This window comes from Lepus europaeus, chromosome X, assembly GCF_033115175.1.
Source record: "Lepus europaeus isolate LE1 chromosome X, mLepTim1.pri, whole genome shotgun sequence".
In the NCBI taxonomy this organism is placed as follows: domain Eukaryota; kingdom Metazoa; phylum Chordata; class Mammalia; order Lagomorpha; family Leporidae; genus Lepus; species Lepus europaeus.
In genome coordinates, this window is record NC_084850.1 from 1,229,089 (window position 1) to 1,248,217 (window position 19,129).

Sequence of the window (19,129 nt, forward strand, 5' to 3'; positions counted from 1 at the left end):
AGTTTCTGGATCAGGCGGAGGAAGGCACTGTCCAAGCCGCAGTCCCTGGAGACAGTGGCTGTGGGGGAGCGCACTTGGCATTGCCCCAGGTCACATGGGCTGCTCCTTGACCTGGCACTTGGCTCTGAGAAGTGAGTGGCCCATTGCTGGTGCTTCCCCCCACCTCCACCCCGAGCCCTCTGAGGCCTGGGGGGGCCAGTGGGGGTTGGTAGCGTCCTGCCTGGGTGGCAGGAAGGAGCCATCCTCACTCCTCGGAGCTGCAGGCCAGCAGGCAGCGGCACCAGGAGGTGGCTGTGTACCTCTTGTGCACACTGCGGGGTCTCTGCTTCCTGCAGTTTCCAGAGGGAAGCTGTCCCTTTCCCTCTGCTGTGCGTCATTGGTGTGGCTATCGTTACCCTTCACCGTCCTTCCCAGGATGTCCAGAAACTGCCTTCCCCAAGCCCTCCTTCCCCCGTGACCCCAGCCGTCCCTGCCGCGCCCCTCTCCCCAGCTGCCTCACTGCTGTAGGAGACAATGTCTTCCCACGGGCCAGGCCGGCCACTGGATTCCGGCTGCCCCCTGGAGGTGGGTGAGGGGCTATTGGTGTCAGGCCGACCGTGTGCTCCCTGCTCCTGCCCGGGGAAAGAGAATTTCTGTGTGGCAGAGTTGGAGTCCGTGGCTCAGACCCACCCACTGACAGTGGCCCCAGGAACGCTACGTGCAGTGTTGCTTGCACTGCTCAGGGATTCAGGGAGGGGCGAGGAGGCTATGAAAGCCTGAGGCGCTTGGGGGAGGGATAGACACTTGGACAAAAAGAAGGTCCCCTTGACAAGGAAGGAGGGGAGAATTGCTGTTGGGAGGGCAGTCAGCAAGGTCCAGTCCCCCTGCAGGGACACAGCTGGGAGGAGCATCAATGGTGAGGACCCGGAGAGCTATCCAGCACTGCCAAGCTGTCCTGAGGCGCCCAGCCTCGGGCCGACTTGGAGCCAGGCTGCTGCTTGCCTGTGCCCTGGTCCAGTGAGGCATGTCTGTGAATGGAGTTGTTCTTGGCTCCCCTGAAACTTTGCATGGTGCGCCGATACCACACGGAGGGCAGACCTCTCCTCCAAGTTCCGGGCCCTTGTGCTCGGCTGCCTTATTGCCATCTCCGCTAGTTGCTTCCAGAGCCACAGGCACAGGTGAACTCAGGACTGCGCCCCGGAGCAGCGCTCTGCCCGAGGCCCCTCTTCAGTGAAAGGAAGCCCCCTTGCTCACGCTGCACTTTCCGTCATGTGTGTGTGTGGGGGTCCTGCCCAGTCCCCACGTGGTGCCCGTCTGCCCCATCTGCTCCGTGATGCTGCCATCATAGTGAGGGGGCTGTGCTCACGGGGCGGCCCCTTAACTGCCCCTCGCCAGTCTTCGCTGGATCCACCCAGACCCTCACACAACTTCTCCCTGAAAAGGCCAAGGAAAGAAAGCACAAGCATTCGTATATATGACAGTAAGTACAACATTCATTTGTTAAAATGGGCTATCTTGTCAGTCATTACACCGTCTGGTCTCTCCAGCTTCAGTACACGATTCATAATCTCTCTCTCTCCCTCTCCCTCTCCCTCTCCCTCTCCCTCTCCCTCTCCCTCTCCTTCTCCCTCTCCATCTCTCTTTGAGCCACATCAGCCATCTTTTAGTCCAGCTCTCACTAAGTCCCTTTCAGCCCCAGGACCTTTGCTCATGCAGGTCGCTCACCTGCTGTGTAGCCCACCTTCCAAGAGAGGAGTGAAGAATGTCAGGTTTGCACTCTCCTGGCTTCCCTTGCAGCCAGGCCACAGGCACATGGCCAGACAGCTGCACCCACCGCTGAGTTACTCTGAGGCCTGCGATGGGAGAAGCACGGGCCCCACGGACCCCAGCTGGGTAGGCTGGCAGCGGCAGGGGCAGTGCCACCTGTTTCCCGAGGAGCTGTGGCAGCTGGGGCACTGGAGGCAGCGTGTTGAGTCCTGCAGGGTCTGTGCCTCGTCGTGGGTGGGAGCCGCGGGGGACAGGACCCTTGCTCCTCTCTGCCAAAGCGCCCAAGCTAGCTTCCCCCACCCTCCCGAGATGCGGGCGGGGTGCCCCGTGGCTGTTCCCCTTGCGCCTCCATCAACCAGTGTGTTTTTGCTGGGTGCCACTAAGAGCTGGGAGGGGCCAGTCTCTGCAGATGCCATCTGAGCTGCTGGTGCCTGAAGTGCCCCTCCGTGGCCCAGCTCAGCGACACCACTTACTGTTGGCTCGCTTCTTAGTGCGCAGTCAGCATCCCCCCCAACACACCCTGGCAGTGGTCCATGGGCTCCTCTTACCCCAGCCTGCCTTTAGGTTGCTGCTTCGTTATTGGTTAGGAATGCTCGGAGGCTCCCTGTTGCCTGTCGGATGGATGACACAACCTCAAGTGCCACCCGATGGTCTCTGGTACCATTTACTGAAACGGTGCTTCTCCGAAGAGTGGCCTTGCAGGGAAATTCTTGGGGCTGCTGGAAGCTTGTATGCCCGAAGGGACTATTACAGTGTGAGTTGTCTATTGCTGTCTAACCAACTACCCACTGTAGTTTGGCTGGAAAGTTCTGGCTTAGGGTGGTTCATAAGGTGACTGCCAAATTGTCACCCAGGGCTCCAGGCTCTGAAGACATGGCTGGGGCTCAGGGATCCACTCCAAGCTCACTGACCTGGATGCTGGCTCAGTTTTTTTGTTTTTAAGATTTATTTATTTATTTGAAAGACAGATTTACAGAGAGGCAGAGAGAGAGAGAGAGAGAGGGAGAGAGAGAGAGAGAGAGGAGAGGTCTTCCATCTGCTGGCTCACTCCCCAGTTGGCCACAATGGCTGGAGCTGTGCCAATCCAGAGCCAGGAGCCAGGAACTTCTTCTGGGTCTCCCACACAGGTGCAGGGGCCCAAGAACTTGGGCCATCTTCTACTGCTTTCCCAGGCCATAGCAGAGAGCTGGATTGGAAGTGGAGCAGCTGGGTCTCGAACTGGTGCCCTTATGGGGTGCCAGCACTGCAGGCGCCGCTCTATGCGCTACTCCACAGCGCCAGCCCCAGATGTTGTTGGCTTTTAAGGGACTCAGTTCCTCCCCCACATGGGCCTCTCTACAGAGCTGCCCACAGCAAAGATCCCCACAGGGACACTGCCCATGGGAGAGTGAGAAAGAGAATGGGGAAGGGGAGAAGAGAGAGGGAGAGAGGCAGAGAGACTAAAGGAAGAGAGAGACACTCAGGGTGCTAACCTATGGTTGGTGGCTATATCCCTTGGGCCTAGAGTACTGTGAGAACTCCCAAAACTAGCCAGAGCCACTAGAACTAATTATTATTATTTATTTGACAGGCAGAGTTAGACAGTGAGAGAGAGAGACAGAGAGAAAGGTCTTCCTTTTCCGTTAGTTCACCCCCCAAATGGCCACTACAGCCGGCGCGCTGCGCCTATCCAAAGCCAGGAGCCAGGTGCTTCTCCTGGTTTCCCATGCAGGTGCAGGGCCCAAGCACTTGGGCCATCCTCCACTGCCTTCCCGGGCCACAGCAAAGAGTTGGACTGGAACAGGAGCAACTGGGACAGAATCTGGCACCCCGACTGGGACTAGAACCCAGTGTGCCGGTGCCGCAGGCAGAGAATTAGCCAAGTGTGCCACAGCGCCTGCCTAGAACTAATTATTGATGATGTCTGAGATAATATAGTACTAACTTATTAGGAGAAATAAGAAAATGTCGTGTTCCCCTCCCACCCCAACCACCACCAGGGGAAAAAAAGCGTTGAATGGATGTCAATCCTTGCATGATCCTGATATTGTATTTTGCACTGTTTTAAAATATGTTTAATGAGGCAGGAGCTTGGTGCAGTGATTAAGACACTTGAAGGGCCAGTGCTGTGGTGTAGCAGGTAAAGCTGCCACTTGTAGTACCAGCATTCTATATGGGCTCTGGTTTGAATCCTGGCAGCTCCACTTCTGATCCAGTCCTCTGCTAATGCACCTGGGAAAGCAGTGGAAGTGGCCTAGGTATTTGGGCCCCTGCACCCATATGGGAGACCCAGAGGAGGCTCCTGGCTCCTGGCTCCTGGCTTCAGATTGGCCTAGCTCTGGCTGTTGTGGTCATTTGAGGAGTGAACCAGTGGATGGAAGAGCTCTCTCTCTGTAACTCTGCCTTTCAAGCAAATACACAAGTCTTTAAAAAAAGGAAACTTCTGAGAATGTCCACATTCCATATCAGAGTGCCTGCTTCTAGTAGGTAGCAAGTGGTAGTCCAAGTGGTTGTTCCCTGCAACCCCCATAGGAGACCTGGATTGATTTCCTGGCTCCTGGCTTTGGCCTGACCCAGCCCTCACTGTTGTAGGTATTTGGAAGCCAACCAACAGATATAAGGGCTCTCTGTCTTTGTCTATATCTCCCTGATTTTCAAATAAAAATAAATAAGTCAATACATAATTAAAAATAAAATATGTTATGGACATAAATTATGCTAATAATGAATTTTTAAAACTTTTATTTAGCAAATATAAATTTCCAAAGTACAGCTTATGGATTACAATGGCTTTTCCCCTCCATAACTTCCCTCCCACCCACAACCCTCCCAACTCCCTCTCCCATTCCATTCACATCAAGATTCATTTTCAATTATCTTTATATACAGAAGATCAATTTAGTATATATTAAGTAAAGATTTCAACAGTCTGTGCCCACACAGAACATAAAGTGTAAAATACTGTTTGAGTACTGGTTATAGTTATAGCATTAATTCACATTGAACAACACATTAAGGACAGAGATCCTACATGAGGAGTAAGTGCACAGTGACTCCTGTTGTTGACTTAACAATTTGACACTCTTGTTTATGGTGTCAGTAATCTCCCTAGGCTCTTGTCATGAGTTGCCAAGGCTTTGGAAGCCTTTTGAGTTCGCCAACTTCAATCTTATTTAGACAAGGTCATAGTGAAAGTGAAAGTTCTCTCTTCCCTTCAGAGAAAGGTAGCTCCTTCTTTCATGGCCCCTTTTGGCTAAGATCAAGTGTAGTATCTGTTCTTATCAGTTTAATAATGAATTTTTTAAAAAAAGAATTATTCTATTTGAAAGGCAGAGTCACAGGAGAGTGAGAGGAAGAGAGAGAGGGAGAGAGAGAGAGAGAGAGGTGGGAGATATCTTTCATCCACTGGTTCACTACCCAAATGGCTACAACTGCCAGGGCTGGGCCAAACTGAAGCCAGAAGCCAGGAACTTCCTCTGGGTCTCCCACATGGGTGTACGGGCAGAAGCACCTCAACCATCCTCTGTTGCTTTCCCAGGTACATTAGCAGGGGGCTGGATCAAAGTGGAGCAGCTGGGACATGAACGCAGCTGCCCATATACAATGCCAGCATCGTACACAGCAGCTTTACCTGTCCTGTCTCATAATGAATTTTTACAAATAGGAGATGTAAGAAGAGAAAACTATAGAAAATATCCAATTATAAATTATAAATTCTAGAACTGAAAAATATAGTGTATGAAGCGAAAATTTCATGGTATGGTCTTAATAACAGTTTGTAGACAAAAGAGGTGAAAGTCATAAACCTGAATATAAATAAGTAGAAATGATCTATTGTGAAAAATTGAGAGTATAACCGATTTTTTTAAAAACATGAAAGCAACAGAACCACAGTATTCTGTGGAACAACATAAAAAGGTTTCACAAACGTGCATATGCAATACCACGTGCGTGGAGAAGAGTGGGGAAGAAGAAAGTCTATTGGAGAAAGAGTGACTGAATCGTCCAGGGTGTGGAGGTCGATGGGATTCACAGACTCAAGAAGCTCTGTGAACCCGTGAGAAGGCCAAGTGCAAGGAGAAGCGACAGGCAGACGCTGCGGGCAGAGTTCTGAGAGCAGAGGACAAAGAGGAGCTGTTAAAATCAGAGTAAAATCAAACACTACAGAGACCAGGACACTAATAAGATGATCCATTGAGTTCTCAGCAGAAACAATGAAAGACAGGGGACAGCGGAACTTTATTAAAGTGCTGAAAGAAAACGTTTTCTACCCAGAAGTCTATATCTGCATCCAGGGAAAATTTTTCAGGAACGAAACTAAAATAAGAACATTTTGAGACAGATGTAGCTAAAAGAATTTTTAAGAGGTCTTCACTAAAAGAAATAATAAAGGTAATATTTCAGTCTAAGAAAAAGGGAAATATTGATTTTTGGGTAGAAATGAAGAATACCATATTAATATTAAATAATATTCATGTTAATTTCTTCATAATACATGATAACAATTAAAGTAAAAATTTAATAGTGTATTTTAGGGTTTACAACATACGTACATATACAATATATAACAACTACAGCATAGAGGATGGGGTGCAGGGGGAATGAACGTGTACAATGGACTGGTTTTTATATTTATGTGAAATAGTGCAATACAAATCATAGGAAAACAGTGAAAATATATGCAATATATATTGTAACACCTAGAGTACCCACTGAAAAACAATTCAAAGTGGCATTGGTAAAAAGGCAATAAATAAAATTTGATTAACCTAGGGAGGAAAGGATGAACATAGGAATAAAAATGGATATGACTGTCAGTAAAATAATAGACTGAAATCTAATCATGTAAAAATTACATTCAATGTAAATAGCTAAACATTCCAATTGAGAAGCAGAGATTGTCAGAATGGATGAAAAAAAAAAAGCAAGACTTTTGCTATCTACAAGAGATTGAATTTAAATATAAAGACTTAAAATGTAGAAATAAAATAAGGGTCAATTAATCAGGAACACATGAAAATATTGGTTTTCCATTCAATAACAGAGCTTCCAAATACATGAAACAAAAGTTACCAGAATAAAGGGAGAAATAAGTATTTCTACAATTATAGTTGGAAGTTTTAATATTTATGCCTCAGCAATTGATACAATTAAAAACCAGTAAAAATGTAGAATATGTTTGCGAGATTATCAATGATAATGGAGAGCAAACATTTTATTTGCAAAAGATTATTTGAGGCCGGCGCCGTGGCTCACTAGGCTAATCCTCTACCTGCGGCGCCAGCACACCGGGTTCTAGTCCCAGTCAGGGTGCCGGTTCTGTCCTGGTTGCTCCGGTTGCTCCTCTTCCAGGCCAGCTCTCTGCTATGGCCCGGGAAGGCAGTGGAGGATGGCCCAAGTCCTTGGGCCCTGGACTCGCGTGGGAGACCAGGAGAAGCACCTGGCTCCTGGCTTTGGATCAGCGCGGTGCGCGGCTGCAACACGCCGGCGGCAATGGCCATTGAGGGGTGAACTAACGGGAAAGGAAGACCTTTCTCTCTGTCTCTCTCTCACTGTGCACTCTGCCTGTCAAAAAAAATGATTATTTGAAAGGCAGAGTTATAGAGAGAGAAGGAGAGAGGGAGGCAGAGAGAGAGAGAGAGAGAGAGAGAGAGAGAGAGAGAGAGAGAGAAATCTTGCACCTACTGGTTCAGTTCCCAAATGGTCGCACTACTGCTTTGCAGGCGTAGTAATAGGGAGGTGGATTGGACATATTGTGGCTGGAACATGAATCACTCATACGCGATGCCGGCGTGGCAGGCAGCGACTTAACCCGCTAAAGCACAACACCCGCCCCTCCTTCTGCAAATTTAGGCCCCCAACCCCACGAGACTGTTGGTAGGCCATTTCGCTGGTGGAAGACCAATCGTGTGCTTGGTGTTTTTTGGAAGCTCCCAGGCTTGTTACATTGAGTCTTTGCCGTTTATACTTGAGTGCTGCGGGCGGCTCATCACGTGTTCTGCTGATCCAATCATTTGCTTGTGGAGAGGCATCGAGAACTTTCTCTGCGATTTGCCTGAGGTTGTTGGGAGACCCAGGGGTTTCTGGGAGCCCAGGCGACTGTTAGCGCAGAGGTCTTGGGCGACTGGTACCGTTCCTGGCCTGTGTGACTGAGAGGAGTTCTTCAGGCCCTTCTAAGTGGATTGCGGGGCTGTGTGCGGAGTTTAGAAGGTAAGTGGACAGCCAGCGACTCCACTAGAGCTCAGGGTTGCTCTGGGACTCCAGTGGAGCATCTTGGCTACATGGGTAGGGCACGAGTGGGGGTTGGGGGAGGAGGTGCAGGGTGTTTCGTGCTTGGTTTTGGTAGCGGGGCTGTGGGGGTGGACAGACCGGAGAGCTCCCAGCCCTGGGGCCTGGGTGACAGGACTTGGGCCCGGAGGAGGAGGGAAGACTAAGAGGACAGCTCGCAGAAGCGTGGTGCCGCTAGACGGGAGCTCTGGCTACTGGCCATCGGCTTAGGGGAAGGGGGCGCTTTGTGAAGGGGTGGGAGAGTGAGGCTCCTGGCCAAGTGTGGAGGGTCCGGGACAGTGTGCGGGCCACCGGCCTCCTGGGGGGCTGGATTGTGGCGGGAAAACACGCTTAGCGGCTGAACATACGGGCCGGGAACTGGGGGCGGGGGAGGGCACCAGTTTTGGGGCGCCCGTTGATAAACGGAGGGATATGGCTGACGCGTGGGGAGTCCCGAAAGGAAGGGCTCCCCGAGGCGGTCCGCTTTTGAGGAGAGGACGCCATGGCCGCCATAGGCGCAAACGCGAGTGCTTGTGGGTGGGCACAGTCAGACTGGGCCAGGTGCCCCACAGGCCGCGGTACGCGGAGGACGCCAGGCTGCAGGTGTCGCGGTGGGGGGTGGGCTGGGCGTGGCAGACGGATCGCGGCGGGTGGTTGGGTGGGGGGTTACGGAGTGCGGGAGCTGGGCGAGCCCAGCTTGGGAGGGCGATAGGGGCGGGTACTGGTTCCAGGTGTGGGGAGCGGCGTGGTGGTGGGCATGGGCTGGGTGGTTTGGGGCGGTCCCAGAGGAAATGCAGTCATCCAAGTCTGAGGCAGCGCACTGCTTCCTGCGGCCAGACGGCACGTGTATTGGGAGGCGCGCTGGGGGGTGCAGCGTGGGTTGGGACGGTTATGGGGTGCCAGGAGAGAGCTACGCTGGAAGCGGAACAACGGCTGAGGGGCGTCGGCCTGACTGCCCCGGGTGTAGGGGTGTAGGTGACCCTGAGAGCGCCCTCAGCCGCTCCAGCAGAAGGCGCCAGCGCTGTCAGACTGCCCGCTGCGGTTGAAACTGCAGAGGTTCTAGGGCGCCCTGGTGCGGGGTGGTGACGGGTTGCAATGGTGGGAGACGGCAATGCCTTAGTCCTAAGAAAATATCGGTTTATTACTGGAGCATATTGTACATCCACTTAGATAGGCCATACATTGGAACATAAGATCTCTTCATAAATTTTAAAAAGATTGCATTCTGACGCAAGCTCTCTAATCACAGTGGAAGAAGATTTGAAATTAGTCACAATGTCAAAATATTTGGAAATCCATGGGTCAAAGGAGAAATTGCAGGGGGACTTAAGAAACTTATAAAAACTGTATAGTACAACAAGCAAAACAAATACAACTTGCCAAAAATTAGTGTCAAGAGACTGCAGAGACAACCAGAGAATTTGTTGCATTAAATGCTTATATTAGATAAGAACAAAGGCATAGATCAAAGACCAAACAGTCCATTTGTAGAAATTGAAAATGCAAAATGACTCAAATGACGAAATACTAGTGATAAGAGAGGAAATCAGTGATAAAAAACAAACTGTAGACACAGTTAGCAAATAGAAATGTTACTTTTCCTGCTTTTTTTGCTTTTAAAAATGTTAATTAGTTTTTAACAGATTCAACATGGTTTGTAAATACAGTTCTAGGAACATAAAGATATTCTGTTCCTCCCTAGCTCTCTCCCTCCCCCTTTCTCATTCTCATTCTCCTTTCTTCTCCCTTTCTGTGTTTTTTTTTTTTTTAGTTTTTGAGATAAAATTTTAAATTTACATTGCAATTAGAGGCTTAATACTTCCCCAAATAAGAAGTTTAACAAGTAACAACCAAAAAGAGTGTAGCTTAGTGAGAATATAAACAATGGCTGTAAACAATAATTGAATGGAAAAATTACCATTTCACCCATATACAGTAAATTCAAAAGTAATCTCAGATAATTAAAACAGTAGTAGCATAACCCTTTTAAAAGATTTATTTATTTATTTGAAAGGCAAAGTTACAGAGAGGCAAAGGCAGAGAGAGAAAGGGACATCTTCCATCCACTGGTTCACTCCCCGAATTGTCAGAATGGCCGGAGCTGCGCTGATCTGAAGCCAGGAGCCAAGCGCCTCTTCTGGATCTCCCACATGGGTGCAGAGGCCCAAGCACTTGGGTCGTCTTCTGCTGCTTTTCTAGGCACATTAGTAGGGAGGTTTATGGAAGTGGAGCAGCTGAGACTCGAACTGGCACCCATATAGGATGTTGGCATCATAGGTAGTGGCTTTACCTTCTACGCCACAACACCAGCCCTAGAAGACTTTTGGTTACTACTTCAAACCCATTGCTGCTTCTTCTTTTTTTTTTTGACAAGCAGAGTGGACAGTGAGAGAGAGACAGAGAGAAAGGTCTTCCTTTTGTCTTTGGTTCACCCTCCAATGGCCGCCATGGTAGGTGCGCTGCGGCCGGCACACTGCGCTGATCCGAAAGCAGGAGCCAGGTGCTTCTCCTGGTCTCCCATGGGGTGCAGGGCCCAAGCACTTGAGCCATCCTCCACTGCACTCCTGGGCCACAGCAGAGAGCTGGCCTGGAAGAGGAGCAACCGGGACAGAATCCGGCGCCCCGACCGGGACTAGAACCCGGTGTGCCAGCGCCGCAAGGCGGAGGATTAGCCTATTGAGCCGCAGCGCCGGCCCAATCCCATTGCTTTTTATGAGTCTGTTTAGGTCGTCTATATCTCCTTGATTTAATCTTGATAGATTATAAGTATCCAGGAATTTATCCATTTCTTAGAGGTTTTTCAGTTTATTAGCATATAGTTCTCCATAGTAGTTTCTTATGATCTTTGTATTTCAGTGGTGTCAGCTGTAATGTCTTCTTTTCCATCTCTAATTTTATTTATTTGAGTTATTTCTCCTTTTTCTTTGCCATTTTGACTAGAAGTTTATCTCTTTTGTTTTTCTTCTCAAAAAAACCCAACGTTTTGTTTTGTTGATCTTTCGTATCTTTTTTAGTTTCAATTTCATTTATTTCTGCTCTGATCCTTATTATTTCTTGCCTCCTGCTGATTTTGGGTTTGGTTTGTTCTTGTTTTTCCAAGTCTTTGAGATGTATCATTAGCTCTTTGGTTTGAGATTTATTTTTTTAAATGTAAGCACTTAATTCTATACACATCCTTCTTAATACTGCTTTTGCTGTATCACAGGTTTTGATATGTTGTACTTTCATTTTTGTTTATTTCAAGAAAGTTTTTGATTTCCTTTTTAATTTCTTCAATGATCCATTTATCATTCAGTAGCATGTTGGCTAATTTCCAAGTATTTATGACTGTCCTATTTTCCTTGTTGTTGAATTTTAGTTTTATCCCTTTATGGTCTGAGAAGACACCTCGCATGATTTCAAGCTTTTTAAATTTGCTGAGACTTGGAGCTGGCACTGTGGCGTAGTGAGTAAAGCCTCCACTTGCAGTGTGGGCATCCCATATGCGCACCGGTTTGAGTCCCAGCTGCTCTACTTCTGATCCAGCTCTTTGCTATGGCCTGGGGAAGCAGTAGAAGATGCCCTGAGTCCTTGGGCCCCTGCACCCATGTGGGAGAACCTGAGGAATCTCCTGGCTCTTGGCTTGCACTGGCCCAGCTCTGGCCGTTGCAGCCATTTGAGGAGTGAACCAGTGGATGGAAAACCTCTCTCTCTCTCTGCCTCTGCCTCTGCCTCTGTAACTCTGCCTTTCAAATCTTTTAAAAAATGGCTGAGACTTGATTTATGGCTTAATATGTGGTGTATCCTAAAAAATGTTCATGTTTTGATGAAAAGAATGTGCATTCTGTAGCTGTTAGGTGAAATGTCCTATAAATATCTATTAAGTCCATTTGCTCGATGGCATGTTGCAACTCCAATGTGCATTTATTGATTTTCTGTCTAGATGAGCTGTCCATTGATGATAGTGGAATGTTGAAGGCACCCACTATTATTATATTGGAATCTATCTCTCCCTTTAGGTCTAATAGTATTTTCTGTATATATCTGTGTGTTTTGTGTTGAGTGCATACCTATTTATGATGTCTTCTTGCTGAATTGAACATTTTATGAAAATATAATGTCCTTCTTTATCTCTTTTTATAGTTTTTGATTTAAAGTCTGTTTTATCTGATATCAAGATAGCTACTCCTGTGTGTTTTTGGTTTCCAGTTGCCTGGTATATCTTTTTCCAACCCTTCATCTTCAGTCTGTGAGTATCTTTGTGAAGTGAGGTTCTTGCAGGCAGCATATAGTGGGGGGTCTTGGTTTTTTATCCATTCAGCCACTCCAAGTGTTTTGGTTGGAGAATTTAATCCATGTATATTCAAGATTAGTCTTGATACATAAGAACTAAGACCTTCATTTTGTTGATTGGATACCAATTCTACCTGCTCTGTTAGTGAATTTGATGGTGCCATGTTTCACGTGTAGTTGTAATGCAGGACATTCTTCAGAATTTCTTGTAAGTCTGGTGTGGTGGTTTTAAATTCTCTCAGTTTTTGCTTATCTGGAAAATACCTTATTTCTTTTTCACTTTTAAAGGATAACTTCCCTGGAATAAAATTCTTCGTTGGAAGTTTTTTTTTTTTTTTTTTTTTTTTTTTTTTTTTTTTTTTTTTTTTCTTTTAAGACCTTGAATATATCATTCCACTCTTCTGGCCTATAGGGTTTCTGCTGGGACAGCTGATGTTAATCTGATTGGTTTTACTTTATATGTAACTTGATGCTTTTCTCTTGCTGTTTTTAGGATTCTTTCCTTGTCTTTAAATTTTGACAGTTTGACTACAGTATGCCTTGGAGAAGATCTTTTTTGGTTGAGTCTGCTTGGGTTTGTTTAAGCTTCTTGTTTCTTGATGTCTATGTTTCTTACAAGACCTGGGAAATTTTCAACTATTATTTCATTTAGTAGAGTCTCAACAACTTTTTCCTTATAGATGGTATCCTATATTTTGCATAGACTTTCTTCATTCTTTTTAGGATTTTTTCTTTATTTTTTCCTGATTGGGCTTTTTCTTTCTTTTTTTTAAATTCTGATGGAAGTTGACTTTTTAAAAATTTGAGAGCTATAGTTACAGACAGTGAGAGGGAAATACAGAGAGGATAGTATTGCATCAGCTGGTTCACTCCCCAAATGGGTGCAACAGTTGGAGCTGGGGCTATCCGAAGCCAGGAGCCAGGAGCTTCTTCCAGGTCTCCCATGCAGGTGCAGGGGCCCAAGCAGTTGAGCCATCCTCCACTGCTTTCCCAGGCCATAGCAGAGAGCTAGGACTCAAACTGGTGCCGATATGAGATATCAGCACTACAGGTGGAGGATTAACCTACTGTGCCACAGCGCTGACCCCTGATTGGTTTTTTTCAAAAGTCATGTCCTCTAGGTCAGAAATTCTTTCCTCCACTTGGTCTATTCTGCTGTTAAAGCTCTCAGTTATATATTTGTTTCACTGATTGAAGATTTCATCTAGAAAATTTCTATCTGGTTCTTAGCGTGTTCTATCTCCTTAGTAATATTTTCATTCATATCATTTATTGATTTTTCTAATTTCTTTAATCTCTCCATCTGTATTCTCTTGCATGTTGTTGGTTTCCTTACAATCATTATTTTGAATTCTATATCATTTTGTAGATTTCCTTCAGTTGAGGATCTAGTTCTGGAGGATTAATTTGTTCTTTTGGAGGTGTCACACTACCTTGTTTCTTCATTGTCTCCTGTGTCCTTATGTTGACATCTGCCCATGTGGTTTATTTGTCTCTTTTTCTTTATGGAGTAGGTTTTATTGTAAAAGAGTTTATGGTTTAGCTGGAATGCAGGATATCACTTGGCTTGTTGCTTTGGGTTTGATTCTAGGTGTATGTAGGAGTGTAGTCTCTGATTTCTTTTGCCTTAATCTTTGTCAGTTGTGTCTGTAAGTGACACAATGGTCTAGTCTGCTGCAGTTTGTAGGGGGAGAAGTATGGCTTTGAGATGAATATGGGTATCCTATGATGTGTGTTTGATCCACAGAGAGTTTGTTGTGAGTCTTCCTGGTGATTGTGATAGCCAGGACCTTGTTCTTGATGCTACTGGCAAGCCTGAGTGATGCTGGGCCTTGTGGCACCAACTGCTGTGGCTCTAGGACTGTGTGATACAGATGGACCCTTCCTCAGGTCTTGCCAACTGGTGCTGTAGCTTATAACACCAAAAGCCTTAGTCCTAGGACAAGGGGATGTGAACTGGACCCTGCTCCAGCCCTATAGATCGACTACTAGGTGTATAGGAGATTTTGCTCTGGAGGGTAGGAGTCCAGAGTGGTGGAATGCAGGCTGGTTCTTCTCTAGGTACACCAGGTAGATTGCAGTGGCACTGTGATATTTAGAACTGATTGTTACAGTTCTGGTGCTGCAGGGTATAGAGGGGTCATGAACCAGATTTCCTAGTGTGGGAACAGATTTTTAATGGGCTGCTTCTGGTGTTAGCCCCCAGAAGCTAAAGTGAATCCTTCCTGGCTCATGCTGAATGTGTAAGTATATGTCTAGGGCAAATTCACCCAAATTCCCACGGTTGCAGGATGCAGGGTATCTGTTCTTTGCCCCACACATTGCCCTGACTCTGATGCTGGTAGAACAGAGGTACGCTGTGTGACTTTTTGTTGCTGTATATGGCACCCTGTAGGAGTGGGAGAGGGGAAAGAAGCAATGTGGCTCCCCTGCTCCAAGCCTGGCAGTTGTACAGACCCAGTGCTCCCCAGGCTGAAGTCAAAGTCAGTGGCTGACTGTAGAATTTCCTCTCAGCTGAACTGTGAGTGCTGGGGCAAGCAGCGATTTCATCCTACCTTGACATAGTCAGATGGCGGCTCTCTCCTCTTGTCCCACAGAGTCTTTGTTTTGTTTTGTTTTTTTCTTCTTCACTTCTTTGACGAAAATTTCCATCAGACCCCTGGAAATGTGGTCCTTTCTTTGTTCTTTTAGTATGCCAGAGCAGCTGAAGGTAGCGTGGCTAAACCTTATTCAGCTGTCTTGGATTTCCCCAGATGTTAGTCTTTTTAAAGAATAATACCATTGATAAATCTTAGGAACACTAATCAAGGTAATAGAGAAAAAACTTACTAATCACCAGTATCAGAAATGAAAAGGGGCATTGCTAAAGATTGTACAGACATTAAAAACATAAGGAAGGAGTATTATGAACAAATTTGTGAAAAAAATTTGAAAACTTAAACTTGCAAGTTCTTTGGAAAAACAAAGCAACTTACTAAAACTGATGCCAGATGAAATAGAAAATATCACTAGCTCTGTATCTTGTAGACAAATTTAATTTGTTCTCAAACAACTTCTCTAAAATCAAATAAATGAAATGAAGAGGAAGTGCTCTGGGCCTCCCACTCTGTGGGGAATAGCTATGCAGTGGGATGGGCTGTCTGGCACCCACCTCCCTTCCTCCCCTTTGTGCTTGCTCACAGGTCCAGGTGAGACTGCATCAGTCAGTGCCCTCCCCGACTGATCACACTCCCTCCCCCCAGGTCCCCGCCATGGCGCTGGAGATGCTGCTGGACTGGTGCGGCTGGATGGGCGTCAACGCCCAGAGGTCTCTGCTTATCCTGGGCATCCCTGACGACTGTGAGGAAGAGGAATTCCAGGAGGCTGTGCACGCTGCCCTGTGGGCCCTGGGCCGCTTCCGGGTGCTTGCCAAGGTCTTCAGAAACGAGCTGGGGGCCAAGGTGGCCCTGGTAGAGTTTGCTGAGTATTTAAACCGGAACTTGATCCCCCGGCAGATTCCAGGCAAGGGGGGACCCTGGTCTGTTGTCTTTCTGCCCCAGGCCCCTGATTCTGAGTTGGACAATAGACCCGGTCTCCTTGGAGGGCCCCAGGGGCAGGCAGTGGCAGGAGGTATAGGTGTTACAGGAGCTGCAGGTGTGGAAGGTGCTGCACATGCAGAAGGATCTTCAGGTGAGGGAGGAGCTGCAGGTGTGGCAGGAGTTGCAGGGGAGGGAGGAGCTGCAGGTATGGCAAGAGCTGTAGTTGTTATAAGAAGTGCAGGTGAGGCAGGTGTCATGCGAGGTGCACGTGAGGAAGATGTCCCAGGAGCTGCAGGTGTGGCAGGAGCTGCAGGTGTTATAGGAGCTGCAGGTGAGGCCCAGTGTGCAGGTTTTATAAGAGGTGCAGGTGAGGCAGGTGTCATGCGAGGTGCACGTGAGGAAGATGTCCCAGGAGCCGCAGGTGTGGCAGGAGCTGCAGGTGTTATAGGAGGTGCAGGTGAGGCAGGTGTTATGGGAGGTGCGGGTGAGCGAGACGTAGCAGGAGGTGCAGGTGGGGCAGGAGCTGCAGGTATTATGGGAGGTGCAGGTGAGGGAGGAGATGCAGGCGCTATAAGAGGTGCAGGTGAGGCAGGAGAGGCAGGTGTGGCCAGAGTGTCTGGGGAGGAGGGGGCTGCAGGTGAGGAAGAAGCTGCAGGTGTTTTAGAAGCTTCAGGTGGGGCAGGAGCTGCAGAGGAAGAAGAAGTGTCAGATGAGGAGGGAGCAGCAGGTGACACGGGGATTGCAGGTGTGATAGGCTCTGTGGGTATGGCAGGAGCGGCAGGTGAGGCAGGAGCTCCAGATGAGGACAGAGCTGCAGATGAAGCCGAAGCCTGGGCCCACCAGTGGAGGCAGGCCCTGCAGCCGGTGCTGGAAAACATGGCCTACCAGGAGCTGAGAACCTTTTCTGGGTTGGAAGGGCCAAACTGTGGCGAAGAGCCCTTTGAGAGCTGGCTGGACCATGCCAATGACATGCTGTACCTGTGGCGCCACATATCTGAAGGAGAGAGAAGGAGGCGTCTGGTGGAGAGCTTGGGCGGCTCTGCCTTGGATCTCATATGTGGGGTGCTGGATGAAAATCCTGACACCCCTGCACAGGACTGCCTGGCTGTGCTTGTGCAGGTGTTTGGGAACAAGGATACCCGGATGACTTCCAGGCTGAAGTTCCTGACTTGCTCCCAGCGGCCTCAGGAGAGTCTCTTTGCGTACGTGATGCGCCTGGAAAGCCTTCTGCAGGTGGCCATAGAAAAGGGGGCCGTCCAGTCCAGCATGGCTGACCAGGTGCGCACCCGGCAGGTGCTGATGCGGGCCCGCCCGAATGAGATGCTGCAGAACAAACTGAGGAGCTTGCGGCTCGAGAGGAGGCCACCTGGCTTCGTGGGGCTGCTTCGACTGATTCGGGAGACAGAGGCGTGGGAGGCCACCCTGGTTAGAAATGAGCAACTGGAGGGTGAGGAAGGGGCCCAAGTAGATGATGGAGACCCAGCCGCTGCCCCAGCTGGCGCTGCCCATGGAGATGCTGCCGAGGCTGCCCTGGCTGGTGAGAATGCTGAGGTGGCAGCCCCTCTAGGGGAATCTGCTGCCGAAGGCGGTGGCTCTCCCAGTGCCGATGAAGCCGAGGCCTCCCCAGCCGCAGAAGGTGCTGCCCAGCTGGCTGCTGACCCTGAAGCTGCTGCTGAGGCCACAAAGGCTGTCTCTGCTACTGAGGAGGCCACCGAGGGCCCCTCTGCCACCCAGGAAAGTGCATATCCTCTCAGCCCTGAGGCACTGGGTCAGGCAGGAGCCTCGGAGGCCCCCGGGGGCCCCACCCCAGCCCACATGGGCAGTGCTTCTGGGGCGGGCCTAGGTGATCCCAGCTGGGGGCCAGAAACCCCTGCCCAGGCAGGAGACCAGGAGGCCAAGGGGCCTCCCCAGGAGGGGCTCAGGCCTGCCCTGGAGGAGTCAGGAAATGATGGTGGGGCTGGGGAAATGAGCTCCCCCAAGTCCTCGCCGGGCAAATAGGCTCCGAAGGCCCTGGGGCCTCCTCCGCTCACTGGCCACAGAGCCCCAGGGGTGGGGGGAGGCCAGGCCAGGGTGCCCCCGTCACCCCAGGAGGGGAACAGGGTCCAGGCAAGGCCCCACCCTGCCCAGTCCATGCCCCCAGGCCTCCCATCTCCCCCCAAGGGGCCCTGTCCACTCCCAGCTGCCATTCCAGGTGACCCAGATGCGATAGTTTGCTGCCACATAGGGCTGGGAAGAGCACCCCTCCCCATGGTAGCCCCAGCCCCAGCCCCAGCCCTACACGTGGCAACTCAGGCGGCCAGTTTGGAAATGCCCCTGAGGGCCTAGCACCTGAAGACCTTGGCCACCCTCCCGGGCCTGGGAGACACGGGGTGGGGGGGAGAGACCATCTCAAGGTGCCAGCTGCCTGGGGCTCCCCAGGGGGCCCCCCGACCCATTCACCACCCCCGGGGCAGGCTGCTCCCTGTCCTGGGGAGCCCACCCTTACCTGTGTAGGCCCTATAGTGACCCACGTGTCAAGTCAGCATCCCCTGCCGCACCGACCACCATTCTGTGCAGGCCAGGAGGTGTGTGTGCGCCCAGGCTGGAGGTCCTGGCCTGTGTGGCCTGTGCCAAGGCTCTGCGCGTCCCCATTGCGTGGTGAGCCCCACCTCTCACTGCAGACGTAGGCCACTGCCACTGTCCTTGCGGAGTGTGTGTGTGTGTGTGTGAGCACACTTACCTGAGCAGCTCCTCCCCAGAGACCCCAAGCCCAGTCCCAGGAGGCAGCAGGAAAGACAGCCGAGGGCGCAGCCGACCGATGCTCCCTCTGTGATGGTGACCGCGATGGTGGCAGAGGAGGAAGAACTGAACCGGCGATGGACTGGGGGCTGCGTGAGGTTCCACGGGGACTGTGCTCTGATGTTGTCCCCCTGAGTTAGTTGTGACTCAGTTTCCCAGCCTGATGTGACATTTCCTGCAGTGTTTCCAGTGTCCCTTAACTTCCCGTGTGGGCCATGGGCAGGGCCATGCCCGGCTGGTCAGGGGACTCCTGCAGTGACTGCGTCTTGTCCTGGCGAGGGGCAGATCCTGGGGCCCTCAAGAGGGGAGAACAAGACGGGAGGGCCCTGGCGTGCAGGGCAAATGAGGAACCCTGGAGGAGGGAGGCCCGGGACCCATGGCCTCCAGTGGCCGTCAGGAGTTACCCTCTGTGTCATCGTCCCTTCTCTTCAATGGTTGTAGTGTTTCTGTTCAATAAAGCTTGTTTAATGCTCCAGCTGTCTCCCCTCTGCTGTGGGCGCCTCAGGGGATGGTGGGCTGGGGATGGGATGGCAGAGGAGTGGAGGAAGTGCCAGGTGCCCACTGGAGAC

General features: G+C 49.8%; 1 protein-coding gene and 1 pseudogene across 1 annotated transcript; both read left to right on the forward strand.

Annotated features, from left to right (window-relative positions):
* Positions 1 to 1,396: 1,396 nt before the first annotated feature.
* On the forward strand, positions 1,397 to 17,780 carry LOC133753675 (paraneoplastic antigen Ma6F-like). Its single transcript, XM_062184363.1, has 3 exons — positions 1,397 to 1,459; positions 15,507 to 15,873; positions 16,420 to 17,780. The coding sequence occupies exons 1-3, from the start codon at positions 1,454 to 1,456 to the stop codon at positions 17,778 to 17,780; spliced, it is 1,734 nt and encodes a 577-aa protein (XP_062040347.1). The 5' UTR covers positions 1,397 to 1,453.
* Positions 4,957 to 5,065, forward strand: LOC133753946 (U2 spliceosomal RNA; annotated as a pseudogene).
* Positions 17,781 to 19,129: the final 1,349 nt, after the last annotated feature.